At 41.0% G+C, this 21,489-nt stretch overlaps 1 protein-coding gene across 1 annotated transcript in view; it reads left to right on the top strand.

The window, feature by feature from the left end:
* The first annotated feature begins 1,277 nt into the window (after positions 1-1,277).
* The window catches only part of bcas3 (BCAS3 microtubule associated cell migration factor), a 430,682-nt gene continuing 410,470 nt past the window's right edge, over positions 1,278-21,489 (top strand). Inside the window, exons 1-6 of the mRNA XM_083984996.1 lie at positions 1,278-1,381; positions 4,642-4,739; positions 4,868-4,922; positions 5,384-5,459; positions 7,821-7,927; positions 21,406-21,487. Of these exons, the coding sequence (XP_083841122.1) occupies positions 4,669-4,739; positions 4,868-4,922; positions 5,384-5,459; positions 7,821-7,927; positions 21,406-21,487 (391 nt within the window). The 5' untranslated portion in view covers positions 1,278-1,381; positions 4,642-4,668. The remainder of the gene's footprint in view (positions 1,382-4,641; positions 4,740-4,867; positions 4,923-5,383; positions 5,460-7,820; positions 7,928-21,405; positions 21,488-21,489) is intronic.

The raw sequence follows: 21,489 nt of genomic DNA, 5'->3' as shown, positions 1-21,489 counted from the left end.
TAATAATGTGTTGGACAGTTCTTAACCCAATGTTAGTCTCAGTAATCTCCTTGATGCCAATAATTTGACCCTTCTGAAACAGATAAACATCTTCTCCAGGACCACAGGAGGTGTCTTTAGACATGGTCGTTTAAGAAATGAGACTGCATCAGGGTTAGATAAGTTGTTGCCAGTGGAAACATAATCATCCATGCAGTGATTATCCAATGGGAGGCTCTGACCTTTCTTTCTTTCTTTCTTTCTTTCTTTTTCCTTTATTTGTTTGAGAGGGACAGTGTACATTAATGAACATTTTAAAAAGATAAATGCACCCAATTATAGCCAAAATGCTAATTATCTTAGTTTTGTTCAATCTAAAAGTCTTAAGTGGTGACTTTTTTTATTTGGACGGGCAGTGTATATTGGATAGAGAATTTTCAAGAAAGTTAAAATAGCATATTATTATTTTTTGCTTAAAAGAAGAATCAAGTTAGATTGCTTATAGCCTACTGCATTTTACTTTTCAAATTTACATTTACATTTGAATATTGTCCTGTGTACACTTTCATATGAAAGATAAGTAAGTATATTACATGAAAATGAATGGAAGTTGGATTATTGCATGTTTATTTTTCAATTTGTTCTCAAATTACAGATACATATGCAGTGATGTACATGTTTTCTATTTTCATTTTCAGGTTGTTATCATATCATATTATATTTATAATAGTGTAGTCCACTTTAGGCCTCCACATGGTTCTCATTGATCCAGTCCCACCCAGCTTCACCCTGAAGAGAAGATCTAATCAGTCAGACACAGAGGAAACGCCTGAGTGTGTGAGTCCGGACCTTATATTCACACAGATCGATATTCACTAATATTATGATTGATTATATACTTTATTAAGCACTGTTAGTGTTTTCAAATATATACTTTTCTTTAGAGTTACAAAGGACTTTTATTTTTTTGTGAATTAGGTCTGGCACGCTACAACGAGTAGGCTACACATGGTAACTGCAGGTTGTGTTGTTATCACTGATCGATATTATTGATTATTATTATTCAGTAACGTGGTTAAAACCAGAATAAACACAGTCTTTCCTGTTTAAATCAGTTAAAACACACGCACCACTGCCCGAACACATGATAGTCTTTTATTTTGTAAAACCCCCACAACGCAGCACGTTAGTCCCGCCACTTCCCCTCTCCCTCTCCTCTGATTGGCTGGAGGAAACCGTTCCGGCGCTCTGATTGGCTGCCCATTACACAACACGCAGTCACACTTTCCGGCGCAGCTCTCCCAGTCTGTTTGTGTTTTGGACAGAAACCCCTCTCAACAACAAACCGACACACAAGTTCACAACGGAGGAGCCTGACAGCGTCCGACACAACAACAGCCAGGTTCGTTACCACACAAACACACACACGTAACACACACACTTTCACGGTAACGTAGCGATGAACCGTGACACGCGCGACACGACAGTTAACGTTATCTCCAGTGCTGCTGTCCGTGTGGCTAAGCTAAAGTTAGCGGTGCAGGCTAGTGGGGTAAACACCGAGGAGGAGCAGAGCTAATAAACCGGACACGGTAACGTTAACGGGAGGAGAAGAGCTAACGGAGACGGTAACGTTAACGGGAGGAGACGGTAACGTTAACGGGAGAAGCTCATGTGTTATCATCTCCTCTGTTTACTGCATGAAGCCCACAGTGAGTCTGTCCTGTTGTTGACATCCTACAGCAGCAGTAGCCCCTGAATGCATCATTAATGGACCTGCTATGCATAAACGCTTCTTATTCTTTTTTTATTATTGTTTTCCCCCAATATTTATAATGTTATTTTTTAGCCTGTTAATGAATGCTGCTGATGTGAGGTATTGCATCAACACCTCCTTTCATTAGTCAGCAGGCAGGAGTGGTTTAATTTGGCAGGTCAGCTGTTGTTGTGCAATATAAATATGTGGTATAACTGTTTCTTTAAATTATAACTCCCAGGGGAAACCGTCAGTGACACGTCGCCCTGCACATCCTCTGTGTTTACTGTCTGTTTCATACAGAGGAGGTCGTTGCAGCTCACTGTTTTATGAACTGCAAGTCGATATCAGGGCTCCAAATTAGCATTTTTTTTTTTTACCACAGTTCCCCCCCCCTAACTTAAGATTTTAGGAGCACAAGCAGAAAATGTAAGGGTGCACACTGTAAATCGACTTGCAAAGCAAATATTCACATTTCCATTTCATTCATGATCCTCACACACATTTGTCTGACACCTGTGATGTCAGTGTGTAAAAGAAATGGTTGCACATGCACAAGTCGATGAAACAATTACTTGCACTGTCTCAGATTTTAGGGGCAAAATGCCTCCATTTAGGGGCAGACTGGAGCCCTGGGTGTATAAATATAGTATCACTGATAGTCTGCAGCAGGAAAAGGCTGATGAGCCAATCAATGAGCCAGTCTCATCTCTTCTGTTTACTGCATGAAGCCCACAGTGAGTCTGTGAGTCTGTCCTGTTGTTGACCTGTGTAGCATGAACTCTTGTTCTTGTTGCCAATATTATTGTTATTATCAGTGTTAGTGAATGCTGCTGACGTGAGGTATTGCATCAACACCTTCTTTCATTAGTCACCAGGCAGGAGTGTTTTTTTTTTTGGCAGGTCAGCTGTTGTTTTGCAATATAAATATGTGGTATAATGATCTAACTGTTTCTTTAAAGCTGTGGTATAGGCAGGATTTGCTTTAAAAACTAAATATTAACCTTTAAAAAAAAAAAAATTCTTTTAAGAAAATTGTGTTTTCCCATTCAGCTATCACTAAGCAAAGGTGTGTGTGTTTGGGGCGATCACAGTGTGTCTCTGTGTGCAGCAGCCTGAGAAGCTATAGCTCCCAGTATCTTTGACCAAGGAACCCCCAGACCAGAATAGATTTGATTGGTCAAAGACAACGGGAGTTGTAGGCTTGTTTTTAAAACAAATCCTGCCTACCCAAGCTTTAAATTATAATGTCCCTAAAGTCGCTAACCCATCCCTCTACACATCCTCTGTGTTTACTGTCGTCACGGCTCACTGTTTTATCTACTACAAGTCGACCGATGGTGGTTTTTAATGGGCTGATATCTCATGACAGCTCGGATCTATCTATCTATCTATCTATTGTTCTATCTATCTATCTATCTATCTATCTATCTATCTATCTATCTATCTATCTATCTATCTATCTATCTATCTATCTATCTATTGTAACGAATCACAAGGTTCATTTGGTTGATGTTGCAGTAATGTGCAGTCAGGGTCCATCCGTCCATTATTTGAAACGTTGAGCTTTGTATCATTCAGCTGTTTCACCACTGCAGAGGTGTCAGATAGACACCGGAGCAGCTCAGACTCTAGGCTTTGATCAGAAAACACGTTTCATCTGCGTTTGCACTTTGCACGTTGATGCACAAAGGTTGATGAAACCTGCAGCAGTAAGTGAAGTGAAGTCTCAGAGAGCCTCTTATCGTTGCTGCTGTTTCCCACAGTCTCCTTACACCTAAATGATCATATTAAGTTTTGAGACAAGCTTTTTGTTCCTGGTTCTGGTTGATGATGTGTTGTTGGATGTTGGATGTTGGTTGGTGAACAGTGACAGGAGGAATTCTGTAAATGTTGTAGCATTGTACCTCATTGTGGTGTGCTGGGTGCTTCTCATGTTTAATCAGAGCTCACTGATGAAGATAGGTGGATAAAATATTATAAAACACTAGCCTGACAAGCCAGACTATATCATTAAAATGTATAGTCTGGCAACGACCGGTAGACCTCGGCTCAATCCAGGATGTCTTTCAAACTGCCCCTGCACGCAATAGGGTAGCGCTACGACCAATCAGAGCAAAGAGCAGGATGACGTCGGTAGATTAAACTTTTCCCATATCCCGTCGGCATAACACCAAATACATCCTTCCTTGAAATGAATGACTTCAGTGCAGTTTCTTGCTCAACTTTTAAAGAAAATGACAAGTTTAATTCTTTCAAAGTTGATGCCAACGCCGATTCAAACGATTCCTTTGCCAAAGCCATCTTGTCATGTTTTTCACCGTCGCAAGTATGTCGTCATCGCGTTAAGCCCGCCCAACGACTCTCTAAACAGATAGAGCGCTGTGATTGGTGAACACAAACGGTGTTCGAGACTCAAAAAGTTCCTATGGCTCGTTTCTAGACCTACCTGCGGAGCAAATATATTTGCTGCCGCTAGGGTGCAGCTAGATTTCTAGGCTAATAAAACACTTTAATATAGAGTAGATTGAGCTCATCGTCCCTCAGACATCACTGCATTTATTTACAGCCTTCATTTATTCTCCATGTTTTTGTTACCCAGGTTAACATTTAACCTCTTGTGAATAAGATTATTTATTAGGAGGCCATTGATTCAACTTGCAATTCGAGAACTCCTTAGAAAGTGATGCACAAGCTGTGAAACTGTGATATATTATAAATGTTGCATTTATAAAGAATTGCAGTGTTAAATGTGCAGTGGTGTCTCTGGATAAACTGCCGTCTAGATTTGGATGTTTGGTTTTTGTGAGTCCAATATGTGCAGGTAAACAGACAGACAGTGTTTATATCAGTGTGATCACAAACTCATTGTTTTAATGTGAAAACGTGTCTGTGTGTGTTTTCAGGATACACAACAAGAACCAGGAGACAAAATGGCGTCTGACTCTCCGCGCAGACCGAGCCGCTGTGCTGGAGGGGTTCTGGTGCGAGCTCAGGCTGCAACGTGAGGACGGATATTTAGATTATAATCATTGTTTTTATTATTGTTTTATTGCTGTGATGTAGAGCAGCATCAGCACTGCAGGGTAAGTTCATCATGGCTGACTCCAGCTGTTGTTTCCTCCGTCACAGGGAGCAGTCGTACATGGAGAGCGTTGTGACCTTCCTGCAGGATGTCGTCCCTCAGGTGATTCATCTTCTCATTCACACTGATACTCACACTAACAGCTGTAAATTTACCACCACACTGATTGATTATAATGAGCTCAGCTGGACTTCAGGATGACGAAGCAGCTGCGGAGACGGTTTAATCAACATCTGGTGTCGATCAGTATGCTTTAGTTTAATTTGCCTACAATAGAATAATAAAAATCGAATCATGAAATATTCAGGTATGATTCATGTTCTTGTCAAAAAAAGTAAACAGAAACCACAATAAATTGAAAATATTGAATCTCAAAACATAAAAATCACAAAAACAAATTGAACCAGGAATCAAGTGTAACGTCTCAGCTTGACAGAATAAGGGCCTGTTTGGTTTAAAAAACAACAACATGTTGCACCAGAGGATGTTTTGAATAATAAACGACCGGTGATTTGTGATTGTGGATGTTTAACGTTGTTGCGTTCTCTGTGTTTAATCCACAGGCGTACACCGGAGCTCCTCCCACCGACGAGAAGGAGAAAATAATTTGGGTTCGATTTGAGAAAACTGACATCAACGGTGAGTGTTTGACTTTGTTTGAGAAGAAGTCGACATTTCACGTTGATAAGCTGCACTTGTTTTCAGGCTGCGCAGTTAAAAACCATGATTAAAAACTCAGTGAAGTCACATTGTTCAATCATCAAAGTTTGGCCACAAGAAAAAAGGTTTGTTAAAGTTAGAGTCAGTAAGTTTGATGTAGGTTAAAGGTAGAGTTAGTAGGTCTGGAAAAGGTAGAGTCAGTAGGTTTGGTAAAGGTAGAGTCAGTAGGTTTGGTAAAGGTAGAGTCACTCGGTCTGGTAAAGGCCGAGTCAGTAGGTCTGGAAAAGGTAGAGTCAGTAGGTCTGGTAAAGGTAGAGTCAGTAGGTCTGGTAAAGGTAGAGTCAGTAGGTCTGGAAAAGGTAGAGTCAGTAGGTCTGGAAAAGGTAGAGTCAGTAGGTTTGGTAAAGGTAGAGTCAGTAGGTCTGGAAAAGGTAGAGTCAGTAGGTCTGGAAAAGGTAGAGTCAGTAGGTTTGGTAAAGGTAGAGTCACTCGGTCTGGTAAAGGCCGAGTCAGTAGGTCTGGAAAAGGTAGAGTCAGTAGGTCTGGTAAAGGTAGAGTCAGTAGGTCTGGAAAAGGTAGGGTCAGTAGGTCTGGTAAAGGTAGAGTCAGTAGGTCTGGAAAAGGTAGAGTCAGTAGGTCTGGAAAAGGTAGAGTCAGTAGGTTTGATAAAGGTAGAGTCAGTAGGTCTGGAAAAGGTAGAGTCAGTAGGTTTGATAAAGGTAGAGTCAGTAGGTCTGGAAAAGGTAGAGTCAGTAGGTTTGGTAAAGGTAGAGTCACTCGGTCTGGTAAAGGCCGAGTCAGTAGGTTTGGTAAAGGTAGAGTCAGTAGGTAAAGGTAGAGTCAGTAGGTCTGGTAAAGGTAGAGTCAGTAGGTCTGGTAAAGGTAGAGTCAGTAGGTTTGATAAAGGTAGAGTCAGTAGGTTTGATAAAGGTAGAGTCAGTAGGTAAAGGTAGAGTCAGTAGGTCTGGTAAAGGTAGAGTCAGTAGGTCTGGTAAAGGTAGAGTCAGTAGGTCTGGTAAAGGTAGAGTCAGTAGGTTTGATAAAGGTAGAGTCAGTAGGTTTGATAAAGGTAGAGTCAGTAGGTAAAGGTAGAGTCAGTAGGTCTGGTAAAGGTAGAGTCAGTAGGTCTGGTAAAGGTAAAGTCAGTAGGTTTGGTAAAGGTAGAGGCAGTAGGTCTGGTAAAGGTAGAGTCAGTAGTTTTGGTAAAGGTAGAGTCAGTAGGTCTGGTAAAGGTAGAGTCAGTAGGTTTGGTAAAGGTAGAGTCAGTAGGTAAAGGTAGAGTCAGTAGGTCTGGTAAAGGTAGAGTCAGTAGGTCTGGTAAAGGTAGAGTCAGTAGGTCTGGTAAAGGTAAAGTCAGTAGGTTTGGTAAAGGTAGAGGCAGTAGGTCTGGTAAAGGTAGAGTCAGTAGTTTTGGTAAAGGTAGAGTCAGTAGGTCTGGTAAAGGTAGAGTCAGTAGTTTTGGTAAAGGTAGAGTCAGTAGCTCTGGTAAAGGTAGAGTCAGTAGGTCTGGTAAAGGTAGAGTCAGTAGGTTTGGTAAAGGTAGAGTCAGTAGTTTTGGTAAAGGTAGAGGCAGTAGGTTTGGTAAAGGTAGAGTCAGTAGGTCTGGTAAAGGTAAAGTCAGTAGGTTTGGTAAAGGTAGAGTCAGTAGGTCTGGTAAAGGTAGAGTCAGTAGGTCTGGTAAAGGTAGAGTCAGTAGGTCTGGTAAAGGTAGAGTCAGTAGGTTTGGTAAAGGTAGAGTCAGTAGTTTTGGTAAAGGTAGAGGCAGTAGGTTTGGTAAAGGTAGAGTCAGTAGTTTTGGTAAAGGTAGAGGCAGTAGGTTTGGTAAAGGTAGAGTCAGTAGGTCTGGTAAAGGTAGAGTCAGTAGGTCTGGAAAAGGTAGAGTCAGTAGGTTTGGTAAAGGTAGAGTCAGTAGGTTTGGTAAAGGTAGAGTCAGTAGGTTAAAGGTAGAGTCCGTAGGTGTGTCTCCACCACATGAGTAGAAGTCTATAGGTGAAGCAGGACTTCTGTTGTTTATAAGTCTATATTTAGTTTTACCTCTGTCTCTGTGCACCATGTTAAGAGTTAGTGACTTGAGGGTATTTATTTATTTCCTATTTCCTGTCATGCTTCCTCCAGTATGTTTGTTAGGTTGTGTGAATGACTGATTGTGTATGGCCACGGTGGACTGTAGGAACTAAATTGCCCTTTGGGGATTAATAAAGTCTTTATCTGTATCTGTTAAAACGCTGACTTACACACACACAGTGAGTAGACGAGAGTAGAAAATAAAGAGTTTACAGTATAAATCTGCGTCCTCTTGATGAACTCTCTCTCTCTTTCTCTCTCTCTGTTTTCTCCCAGACACGTCCCGTAACCCAGAGTTAATGGAGATGCACAGCGGCACCACCGACCCCCCCCTCTGCCTCATAATCGGCTACACCGACGGGATGCAGATCTGGGGCGTCTCAGTAAGTCCAGCACCCGACTGACGCACTTTACTGTTAATAGAGAAGCTGTGGCTGTGCTTCATGGTAGTGATGTGGTGTAGTAGGGCTGTTCGATTAATCGATTTAAAATCGTAATTGCGATTATTTGGAGTCGTAAAAATCGATTTTTTGAAATCGTAAAAATCGATTTTTCACTCTAAGTAGGATAATTACGGTAAGCCCCCGTTCATGAATCAGGGCTGCGCTGAATTATCGTAATGACTGCTGCCTCCTTCCTCCCATCATGCTCTCCCACTGCTCTCCCCACACACTGTAAACAAGCATGTCAGCATTTTGCTAAGACCAGCGAGGATTTTGTTGCCAAAAAGATCAACAGCCCTTTTCCACTACACAGTTACAGCTCTCACGTTTTTAAGCCGCGTTTCCACTACATGGTACCGGCTCGACTCGACTCGGCCTTTTTGCGTTTCCACTACGTAAAAGTACCTGGAATCTGGTACCCGGTACTGTTTTTTTAGTACCTGCTCGGCCGCGGTTCCAAAACGGGTGAAGCGGTACTAAAATGTGACGTGTAAACATTGCGGACCGCTGATTGGTCAGGGAGTGGTCAGAGAGTCGTCACAAGTGGCCGCGGGTCATCAGATATCACCACATTTCAATAAATAAATGTTTTAAAATGAACAAACTATGCAAGTCTGGTCGCTTTTCCGCTGTCGGAAATATAAGTCAAATATGTCTTTCATAAATACGTATTTCACTGAAGTGGAATCACAGCCGCATACAAATGAAAGCTTTCTGGTACCTTAGAATGAGTTGTTACAAGTCGTTACAAATACATAAGTGGGCGACGCACCGAACCGAGGCGGCCATGTTGCATCGCCATTTTTTACGTTGAGTGGCAGCGTGACCGTAGGTAACCACGGAGAGTCGGAGACTCAGCGGAGCTGTGGGCTCGGCCTGTTAAAACTGTCACCACTGTGTAGTGTGAGGAAGGACGGAGGCACTGGTGTTGCATTCAGGTGCAGTCAGGCAGACGGCCGTCGGCAAACCAACCGGATGTCATTTTACTCCACCAGAGAAAGACGGTAAAACGTGGGTCAGGTAAACAATGCAACATCACCATGACAACATATTGTCACGCCTGTATTGTTTTGCCTCGTGCTGGAGGACCACTTGTTTACATAGACGCTTGTTTATCCTGTTACATGCAGCGTCTGTTGTCTGTCGCACCGCTAGATGGGGGGAATTCCTACATATTATTAGCCTAGAAATCTAGACGCACCCTAGCAGCAGCAAATATATTTGCTCCGCAGGTGGGTCTAGAAACGAGCCATAGGAACTTTTTGAGTCTCGAACACTGTTTGTGTTCACCAATCACAGCGCTCTATCTGTTTAGAGAGTCGTTGGGTGGGCTTAACGCGATGACGACATACTTGCGACGGTGAAAAACATGACAAGATGGCTTTGGCAAAGGAATCGTTTGAATCGGCGTTGGCATCAACTTTGAAAGAATTAAACTTGTCATTTTCTTTAAAAGTTGAGCAAGAAACTGCACTGAAGTCATTCATTTCGAGGAAGGATGTATTTGGTGTTTTGCCGACGGGATATGGGAAAAGTTTAATCTACCGACGTCATCCTGCTCTTTGCTCTGATTAGTCGTAGCGCTACCAGAGGCAGTTTGAAAGACAGCCTTCATCCCGCCCCCTGGATTGAGCCGAGGTCTACCGGTCGTTGCCAGACTAGACATTTTAATGATATAGTCTGGCTTGTCAGGCTAACACATTATACCTTTAAAAATCAGACAGAAAAGTATAAATAATTATAATATTATCAGGTAATGTAAAGCAGAAAGAACCTGTCAACTTGATATTTTGTTTCACATATTTGAAAAGAAATGGGGGGAAAAAGAAAAACCTTATGTAATCCTCCCCACTGGTCCAAAAACCACTGGTTGATTATTGGTTGTTAACACCATGGAACCCATCATTCGAATATAAACAACTTCATATCAGGAAGATAAACATACAAACAATGAATAAAACATAACCCAGAGCAGGTCCTTCAAATCTGATTTTAGATGAGGAACACACAGATAACCTGAAACCCTGTTACCTTATGACCTCATTACGTAACGACCCGTATGACCTGACCTTTAGTCCCAGATCCCGATCCCAGTCCGACTATGACACACAGCAGCAGCAGCAGCAGCAGCAGCAGCAGCTTCACCTGTGTGACCCAAACTCAAAGGTCAAACACCGGATCGTTAGCTGCTGCTGCTGCTGGGGCGAGTGCAGACGTGTCTGTGATCGACTAACGAACGAACGAGTGGAGGAAACACAGTTCATGTATCGACTGTAGTAAGACACAATCACACAGTCAACTGAGACTGATTCGGTATTTCATGTTTAAAATACACACATTCACCAGATTATAGTCGTTAATTTAATTTAATTTTAATTATTCTGACAGAGGACTGAGACGTTCTCTCAAATAGAATATATTAGAAATGAATGTAGGTTGAACATACTATAAGTAGCATTTCAAAGTGTAACAGCTGTTTATCATATTATAATCATAGAGAAAAATACAATATAATAACATGACATCCTCTGAAATGTAATCAAAGTATGATAGATATGTTTATATAAGTTTATTTAATTCATTCACCAAACAAAACAGGTTAAACACCAACACATCTCTCTTGTGTCTGATAAACTCTGCTCCTCTGTCACAAATAATTAATTAACAAAGAAAATGATTAAGTAAAATACAAATTAGAATTTAAATAGCTCTGTTAAAGTTTTAACAGTTTACACTTTGTTCTTTAAAGTTGTATCTGATCAAATCTTCACAGTGCAGTTCTGTTGTCCGTCCAGCAGGCGGCAGCATTGACCAGGTTATGAACAGCAGCTCCTCCTCACGTTGATTGACAGCTCATCTCAAACAGAAATGCAGCCAAATGTTACGTTTGTTTGTGCATATTTTATTTGAATCCTTCTGACTCATTTCATCAGGATCATTTTATTTTTATTTTCAGTTTTTATTCATGTTTATTTTAATTCTTATTTGATCGTTGTAGCTCAGCAGCAGCAGCAACAAAATATACTCACAATTCAAACACTCAGATTCAGCAGTTTATTAGGAACACCCACCTAGAAAATACAGCAGGCTAATCCTGTTAAAGAATACTTTATTTTATATTTTATATACAATAATATGTATATTTTTTTTAAATGTTAATTCAGTTTTATGGTGATTTTTTAAAATTATTATTAAGTATTTTATTGTACTATATGCATAGAGACAGGATTCTGTTATTTTGTTCACTCCATTTAAATCGATAAGGATACGTTTTATTCATTTATTTATGTTGCACCATTCATGGAAATGCAATAAAAATAAAACATGAAATTGCATTTACTCATTTTAAGAAGCTGAATAACAGAGAGAGCTGCAGCACAAACTGCACCGTCGTCTTTTAAACAGTAAAAAACTGAGTGTGTATAGAAGAGACAATTCATAATAACCTCTAATAAGATAAATAATGATTTGTAACAGGAAACTGAAGCGGCTCATATACAAAATAATATTTTATTTATATATATAGTTATTTTACATGAATTAAAGTGGACACAGAAACATCCTAACAGTACAAGGTGAGTTAAATCAAACACTCATGACGTCAGTGGAAAAACCACCGTCCATCTCACTCAGAGTCACTGTAACTTATTTATATTAAAGTATCAGCTGCTGCAGGGCTGCTGGGTCCTTTTGTTTTTCAGATTATTGTGTAAACTAAAATTTATTTAATCCAGAATATAATTTGTTATGAATAAGACAAAGTGCAGGTTGTTCCAATTGGAGCTGCTGCTGCTGCTGCTGCTGCTGCTGCTGCTGTTGCCGTGGCCACAGGATGGCGCTGCTCTGGCTGTCAGGACGACGCTGACCTCTGTTATTTACAGATCAGACGTGAACCACAGAGACGGGATCATATATTAAATAAACACATTAAAACAAACGTCAAGAAGCCGCATGTACACACACACACACACACACACACACACACACACACACACTGACTCCTGCATCGTCACATCAAACATCAAAATCCCTTTTTTTCTTTTTTTGCCCAGAACACAAAAACTTCTTTAAAGTCCGTCCTGGAAAATCATTAGAAGATTTTTTTTTCTTCCTCTTTTTCTTCTTCTTTTTCTTCTTCTGCTTGGCGACTTTAACAAATTACCCACAATCCCGCGGAGGCTTCACTCAGCGGGTATCACCTTTCATGTAGGCGCTGTCACTGAAACATGCAAACTTCACATACATCCTGTGAGATCTAAACACACCACGCTCCTTAATCAGCCGCTCTATAAACATCCAGAGGGACACACTCTTGCTTTTTTAGCCGTGAACACACACGTCGGGGCGATGTGGCGGCTTTTTTATTCTTTTTCTGCTGCTGGAAGGTTAAATTCTTCTTCTTCTTGTACTTATCGGCTGTGTTCATGCATGTGGCTTGAACTTTGGCAGGAAGGATTGTGTATTTTTATTTGATCTTGTTGTTTCCAGCTCGGCTCCGACAGTACGTAAGTCTAAATTAAAATACACTGTGCGTTAACAAGAGTGACACTCGTACTGTTTTGTTTTGAAAGCCCCATTGAAACCCATTTAAACTGTGATTTTTGTCCAGAAGTCAAGAATTTCTTTTAATTAGTCATTATGCACACACATCATGAAATTTCCTTCAGTTCCTCTCGGCATTAAAAGACACTCAATAAAAGACAAACACACTATAATATAAATATATAATATAAAATGACTCAGTGCAACCCTCCAGGGCCGTAGCAAACATCAACGAGGTCACCTGGAGCGCTGCTGTGCAGATGTTAAACTTTCTCTCAATTTGTGTTTGATATGATGGACCATGTAAAACCAGAGATATGGTAGTTTTAATTTCATAGTACAACAAAATATTTATCTGAGGGTCAAAGTGGGATGGGCATTTTTTTTTGTCATTTTACCAAACGGGGAAAAACAAAGTGATACTACTCAACGTGATTTTAGTAAGTAAGTAAATTTAATTTACATATATAGCACTTTTCATAGATGAAATCACAAAGTGCTTTACAACAAGGATAAAATGCGGTAAAAATACAGATATCACAACAAGAAACACACAATAACGGCACAGATACAGGTAACTTCATCAGTAAAAAGCCTGTCTGAAAATATTTTAAAGGTTTTAAGTTCTCTCTTCAAACCTTCAGAGGACTCTATGCTACCTAAGGTACATTTTTGTGTATTTATGGGCCCAATATGTTACTAAAGGTAGTGAAAACAATAATTGTCAGATATTGTAGGGTGAAGTTGTGCTAAAAAAAAAAGAAAAAGATACCAAACATGGGTACAGTCGGTTGGTAAACTTTTATATATAGGCAAGGCAAAATCAAAAGTATTCAAAAAACAGCCAAAATAGGCATCATTCAATTATTTTATTACATCAATCTGGTGCTTTTGTCTTTTAAATTGATCTTTTTTTCTTTTCTTTTTTTACTACATCTCCACCAGATGGCGTCATATTCGGTATGCGGAGAAAAAACATGCGATGTCCTATAGGTGGCGCCACTGTCCCTCCCTCTCCTACTATGAGCTTTAACCCTGAGAAGCTTTGATCATCTGACAAACCTGGCATTGAAAGGGTTAAAATCTTTACACATGAACGACCATGTGATGTTTGTGATCAGGACTGATGTTGATTTAACGATTAATCCTTAAAAATATTGGAAATAAAATCAGCGTATCGTATATTTTCACCGTTTTTGGCGCTTACAGCCGAGCGAGCGTCAGGGAACGTTAGAACCGACTCTAAGGGTTAAATTTAAATTTAAAGGCTCCGGGTCTCAGTTTGAACTGGACACTTGTTTCTCGGCCTCTTATCACACTCACACACACACACACACACACACACACACACACACACACACACACACACACACACACACACACACACACACACACACACTGTCCTCGCCGTCTCCGTCTCCGTCTCTGGGGTTTGTGAAAGTTTACGGGACGTTTTTTAAAGTAAGCACTGCGGCGGCCTCGGTTTCTGCCTCCTGAGTGGCTGTGAAGTGTTTGTGACAGTTGCTACGCCAACACCCCGTGTAAATGGCCCCGGCGCCGTGCGAGCGTACACGTGTACACACACATGCTTTCACACAGCGATGATGATGATGGTGTAGATGGTGGTGATGGTTACTCCTGAGCGGCTGCACGGACGCTGACAGAGGCCGGTGTTTAGGTGATGAAGATCTCTGTCGCCTCACGCTGCAGAGGTGTCGTCGTCCGCCGCCGCCAGATAAGACGCAGACTGCGGCCGACTAATTGTGTGGACGCAGGTGTCTGTGGAAAGTGTCAGCGTTAATGCACGAGCTGGAGCCGCCCTGCAGCTGTGGAGCTCAGACGTCCTGAGGGACCCTGAACGCACCGCATCAAATATACAAGAAGAGTTGATGCTTCATAAAGTGATTTTCAATTTTAATTTTTTAATGTATTCTCTCACTTTTTTGAGGCTTCGCATGTGAAACATAAACACATTTCAGCAGCTCTTAAATTCTCTTAAAAAAAACATTATTTAAAAAACAAAACAAGACAAAGTTCAGTTTAGTTTAGTTTAGTTTATTAAGATCCCCTATTAGCTGCAGCAAAACCACAGCTATTCTTCCTGGGCTCCAACAGACTTACATATATTCAGAATACAATAAAAGCAACAACCAAAAAAACTAAAACAACATAAAAAAGTACATAAACAAAAACAAAACAACACAACGAAAAAAACTAAACAACACAAGAAAAACCAATAACCACGGTGAGGTTTTTAGCTTCCTCACTCCTCGGTTTCATATCAGCACCTTTTACTCCTACAGCCATATATACTCTTTATATTATATTATAGATCCATATTTTCATATCCTGTACTATCATATCATTCCTATACACAATATTTATATATATACTATACACACACACACACCCATACGTATACGTTTATATGTACATACCTTCATACCCATCTATACTCACAGCATATACACACATTGCTACACTGTTTGCTGTTAAAAGCTGCACAGATTCATTCAGCAACAAACAAAAGACGTCATCATCAGCCGCAGTTAAACCTGTTGACAGCAGCAAATCAATAATATATATTTTTCGCCATAATAATACTACTAGTACTAATAATAATAACAATAACAATAAAGCCGTGTGGATGTAACAGCTGTGCTTCCTTAATATCCAGCTGTTTGATGGACCAAATGAAGACGTTTCATATCTTGAAGCTTTGGGCCTGAAAATGATTTTTAATGTCTGGAAAGTATCAGAGAGGGAAAGAAAAATGGAAATAATAAACTTCTGGTTCAGTCCAGTTCAACAAAGTGAAGAGAAAAAAAAACAACACAACATGGTAGAAATTTATACAAAACAGTTGAATATACAGGATCATAGTCAGACTGTATTTACCCAGCTTCACAACAGAGACCCGACCAAGGCTGTAAAAAGTAGTTTTTATTCTCATTTATTTGTTTATTTTTGGTTTTAGTTTTACAACTTTATTAAACAGCAGCAGTGGAGACAGGACAGGACAAAAACCGGACCAAAGACTTTGCTGTTTTTCACAGAACACAAGACAAAACATCAAAATGAAGTGTTATCTAAATCCAGTTTTAAATGTGAAATATTTATCAATGAATGTTCCTGTTTTTCATGTTTTATTTAAATATGAAATTAAATTTAAATGTTTGATCAGTTTCCTCACACGTCCAGGTTGCTACAGTTTAAAGCAACTTGAAAACCTTTAATGTCATTGCGCAGTAAAATACAGAGGACAATAAAAGGAGGTCAACATGCAACAAAATATACATGAATATACAACAAACACAACATTTAAAATGTACATAAACTTCTAAACTTGGTAAAAATTGAATCACTACGTATGAACATGTTCACAATTATAAAATATATTGTATTTATTAGATTAAATAACTTGTTTAAAGTGTCTCTATATTTCTCTGTAGCTCTTTATATTTAATATATATTATAATAAAACCTGTTTATTAGTTTATTATAACAGATGTTCCTAAATAAATTCCTCATGTTGTATAAAACTTGAACTTGAGTCTGTGTCGTTGTGTCTATGTGTCTTCATCCTCGCCATGTGCGCCGCCGCCGTGCACTTCCCGTTGACGTCACCGTGCTGCATCAGCGCGTTACGATCAGGCACCTGTTCTCCTGTTTGATCCCCTGTTTGAGCACCTGCTGCCTCCCGACCTCCCCAATATGTCCAACCTGCCCCTGTGCTGCCGCGTTAGTGTTGCCGCCGGCGATGGCGTTGGGCGTTTGGCGGCGGCCGGCGCGCTCACTTGTGAATATGGCCCAGATATCGGTTCACAGCTTATGGCATTATTACATTTGAGAGATTAAAACAAGAGGAGCAGACACACACACACCGAGCTCCACAAATGAAATGAATATAATGAATAACTCTCAGTGTGTGTGTGTGTGTCTGTGTGTGTTTTTGAAAAAGCAATTTGGCATATTGCACACGCCAGGCCGCCGCTAATGTAATGGTGGGAATGCTGCGGATGGCGGAGGATGTCACACAGAGCCATGTAAGACCGGGATGAGCGGCGGGGTAATGCACAATAACCCGCCGCATTAACCTCCACCCCCCCCATTCCCCCTCTACCCCCCCACTCCTCCTCCTCCTCTCATTTTAATCCAGCAAATTCCATTATTCCTCCTCCTCCTCCTCTTCGTCGCCAGTCCATTTGTCCGTACAGGAATCCTGCCCCTGCTCCTTTTTTTTTTTTTTTTTCCTTTTTTCTTTTTTCAATTCTGTTTTTATTGTGATTTTCATGGATCACATGTATTGCACAGTAGCCTAATACATCCAGGATTCCACTGACAACAATTCAGACAGATAGGGATGATTGGTCCTCCCTCAATCACACAACAGATGAAATTAATAAAATAAAAAAAATTGAGAACTTATTAACTCCTTATTAGGCTTAGAACAAGAATGCTGTGGTGCACATCTGTTATAGAACGAATCTCCTTGTTGTTTACAACTACTTCCGGGTAGAAAACCAGCATGAGAACAATAGTGACGGACGAGAGTTTCGCTACATATATTTCATTTTTCATGTCACTATATCACCGTTTAGAATTAATCTGATGTTTGTAAAGTTTATAAAACCAATGATTGGACAAACATTACTATTTATGTGTGCACGTTTTTGTAATGAGACATGGTTATCATAGATTAGCCGGGCTAACGGTTAGCTACCTGTTTAACATTAATAACTCAGTGACTCAATAAACGGTCCATGAAAAAATATTTTCTCCAGCGGATATCTGAGTTACAACATGACTGAGCTAACTGGAGTAGTTTCATGTCGTGTCCGACAACGGGAGGGTTTTAACAGCTGAAGTCCTGATGTTAGCTTAGCTACCGCTGTTAGCTTAGCTGCCGCCGTTAGCCTAGCTGCCGTTAGCTGTCCCTGTCAGCTGAGCCACTGATGCTTTCTAGACACTGTGATTCCCCCAAACTGAATAACACAAAGCAACACAAAACACACACACACAGAAATAGTAATGTTTCTTCAATCATTTCAGATTTGTCTTAACGGTGATAGGGCGTGAAAAATACTACTGTTCTCATTCAAATTACATGCTGGTTTTCTACCCGGAAGTAGCCTAGTTGTAAACAACAAGATTCGGTCTATACTAGAGAAGAAAAGAAGAAAATTAAAATACTAATGCATAAGGGTTGAAAAGGAAAAACATAGATGAAAAAAGGAAATGGATATAAAACCTGGTGCTAGACAAACGATGGACAAACCGGAGTGACACATATCTAATCCATCTTTCCCATCTTTTCTGTTTTAGTCTTATAGCAAAAGTAATTTATTTCCATCTTAAAATGTTGTAAATTATATCAAACCACTCATCCATCCCCTGCTCCTTTTTTATTATTTATTTATTTATTTATTTGACATTCTGCTATCAGTGCTGCTCGTCGTCCAACCTGCTCGTGTCTCCAGTGTTAATCTGCCGCCGCGAGCACTTTGAAATAAAACACACGCCGCCGCCAACGCTGCCGCTGCCCCAGCTGCAAATCCGCCACTTTTAGCGAAAGGGCTACTAATTGCACAAAAGAGCGATCATCCCCTCAGATGGGTTTAAAGACTTAGGAGAACAAACAGATTAACTCACTAGTAAAGTGATAATGCAGGCTTCACTGTAATTTAACGCATAAAAGAAGAAGAGGAGGAGGAGGAGGGAAAGTGGGACAGACTGCGCTTTAGAACAACGTGCCAACAGCCACACAGGCCATTGACCTAATATACTGGCATCACATATGAACACATGAAGCCAGAGACACACACACACACACAGACACACACAGACACACACACAGACACACACACATCTATTAAAATGCGTTACACTGTGGCTGTAATAAAGAGCAGAAACTTTTAAAACCCTGATTATGCTTAAATGTCATTTTAAGCCGGTGCAAATGTGCTGGAATGCACTTGTTTGATCAGAGAAGCTGCTTGATGGTAGTAAAACACACACACACACACACACACACACACACACACACACACACACACACACACACACACACACACACACACACACACACACACACACACACACACACACACACACACACACACACACACACACACACACACACACACACACACGCGCATGCAGCCTCTTATTGAACATCAGCCCAGTCAACGATCTCACTCTTTAACAAACAGCTGCTCGTTCCTCGTTTTCTCTGCTCAGCCGGCGTCGACGTGTTGTTGATAAGGACTCGGTGTTGAGATCCTCACACACATTAACACACACACATAGACACTAACACACACACACATTATTTACAGCCTCATCAAAAACCTGTTGAAGGCTCACTTCGTCTTTCTCCTTCCTCTTTTTTTATTTTTTACGACGGTGCAATCAAACGTGGAGGGCAGTCTGGGGAGGTTTTAACACTCCTATTCCCTTCCTCCATCCTTCCTTCTTTCCTTCCTTCCTTTCTCCCTTCCTTCTTTCCACAATCCTCTTTCCCCCCCTTCCTTCCTTCCTTCCTTCCCTTCGTCCTTACTTCTTCTTCCTTCCTCTTTTGATCCAATTGACCTGATCTGTTCCCTATCCCACCATCTTTCTTTCCTTCCTTTTCCCTTCCTTTTTTGTCCCTTCTTTCCCTTCTTCCTTCCTTCTTCTTCCTTCCTTGAACGAATCTGTTCCCTCCCTCCATCTTTCTTTCCTTCCTTTTCCCCTTCCTTCTTTCCACAATCCTTTTCCCCTCCCTTCCTTCATTCCTTCCTTGAACAAATCTGTTCCCTTCCTTCCTTCCTTCCTTCCTTCCTTCCTTCCTTCCTTCCTTCCTTCCTTCCTTCCTTCCTTCCTTCCTTCCTTCCTTCCTTCCTTCCTTCCTTCCTTCCTTCCCTTTGTCCTTACTTCTTCCTTCCTTATTGACCCAATCTGTTCCCTCTCTCCTTCTATCTTTCCTTCCCTTTTCCCTTTCTTCTGTCCTCCCATCTTTCCCTTTGTCCTTCCTTCCTTCCCTTCATCCTTCCTTTCCTTCCTTGACCCAGGAGGACAACAGGAGGTTTTAAGGATCTGTTGGAGACGCAGGTCGTGGAGTGTTTTCTCCTGCTTACACACACACAGACACACACAGACACACACAGACACATCATGGGCTCCTGCCTGCTTGGCATCAGCCCGTATCCCCGGCCCCTTCCTCCTCCTCCTCCTCCTCCTCCTCCTCTGGCTGGTTGGCGTTGGCGACGGCGCAGCGGCAGCAGCAGCGAGTGTAGGAAGCTGGTTTCCACTGCGATGCCGCTGGGCCTTTTATTCTGTCCTCAGTAGATTTTGCTTTTGTGGTTTTGGCTGAAACTTCAACCACCAGACCGCCGTTCTCCTCCTTCCCCATCCTCTCTCTCTCTCTCTCTCTCTCTCTCTCTCTCTCTCTCTCTCTCTCTCTCTCTCTCTCTCTCTCTCTCTCTATGACGAGCCGATTCCACAGTTGGAATATATTATTTCTCTGACAGTGCGAACAAATAATTATTTGTCCTTGCTCTTTTGTTGTCGTGCAGAAAAAAACCTCCCCAGACTTTTTTTTCTGTTTTTTTTTTCTTTCTTGTCCTTCATGGTGATTTCACACATTGTTCTCTGCAGGGCTGTGGAGTCGGGCTGCAGAGCAGAGCATACTGGTCCCACGGTCACTTTCTACTCTCACACCAGATAAATCACACTGTTTATTGAAAATGACATCACATTACAGTCATGCAAAGGAACAGATAAATATATAAAGATGCAAATATAAAAGAGAAAACACATATCCTCAGTTGTATTTAATGAATAGATCATCAGAATTAGAACTGTTTTTATTGCCAAGAGCAGTGAAGGTCGGTTTACAGCAGCAGGAACTTGTCGTGGTGTCAGGTGCAAACATAAAGGTACCAAAAATAGTTTAAAGGGAGGGATAACAATAAAATTAAAGCCCCACTTTTCATTTAGTGTTGATTTTGGCGGCCCCTGTGGACGAAAGCGGTGGAATGAAGACTGCATTTCCCACTGTCATGAAGACGTTTGTCTGGCCGGCGCGTGTAGATTGGTTTTAGAAACGTCGGAAAGAAGACGGGACTTGCTTCTTCTTTTTTTTTTTTTTTGCAGCGTAATGTATCTATTCGTATGGTTTCGTCAGTGGTCCGACCCGACCATGCCTTGCAGAGGTATAGAATTAGACTACTAGAGACACATCAGCAGAAACCAGAGACTTTTAAGAATTTAAATAAAATAAAATAAAATAGAATTAATTAAAATATTCTAGTGCAAAAGATACGCATATACTATATGCAAAAACAAAACAAAACGCATATACTATATAAAAAATAGAATAGAATAAAGATATATACAAAATTCCTGGAGGTAAATTGTTACCTGCAGGTTTTTGGACCTGGTGTTTCCTCATGTAGCCGTTAATGTGCATGCACGTGTATGTGCACACTTGTGATGTAAAACACATCAGCACCAGTGGGTTCACATTGTTCACATTGTTCACATTGACCTGAGCAGCAGCAGCAGTGATGCAACAGAGGAGCTGCAGAGGACGTGGTGGAGAACGTTAACACAAACATATTCAGGATTTAAAATGTTCAGATGTTTTCTGTTTCGATGTCTGACCCCAAGGACACACACACACACACACACACACACACACACACACACACACACACACACACACACACACACACACACACACACACACACACACACACACACACACACACACACACACACACACACACACACACACACACACACACACTCACTCACTCACACACACGCTGTAAACAGAGCTGTAGTCGATAGTAACAGTGACAGTAACTTGTTCCTTGTTGTCTGTGTTGCAGTTGGCCGGTGAAGCCCAGGAACTCTTCTCGGTGCGTCACGGTCCCGTTCGAGCTGCTCGCATCCTGCCAGCGCCGCATATCAGT

Source organism: Trachurus trachurus (genome assembly GCF_905171665.1).
Source record: "Trachurus trachurus genome assembly, chromosome: 13".
Classification (NCBI taxonomy): Eukaryota; Metazoa; Chordata; class Actinopteri; order Carangiformes; family Carangidae; genus Trachurus; species Trachurus trachurus.
Note: the sequence above shows the minus strand (reverse complement) of the source record. Positions and strands in the feature narration are given on the sequence as shown.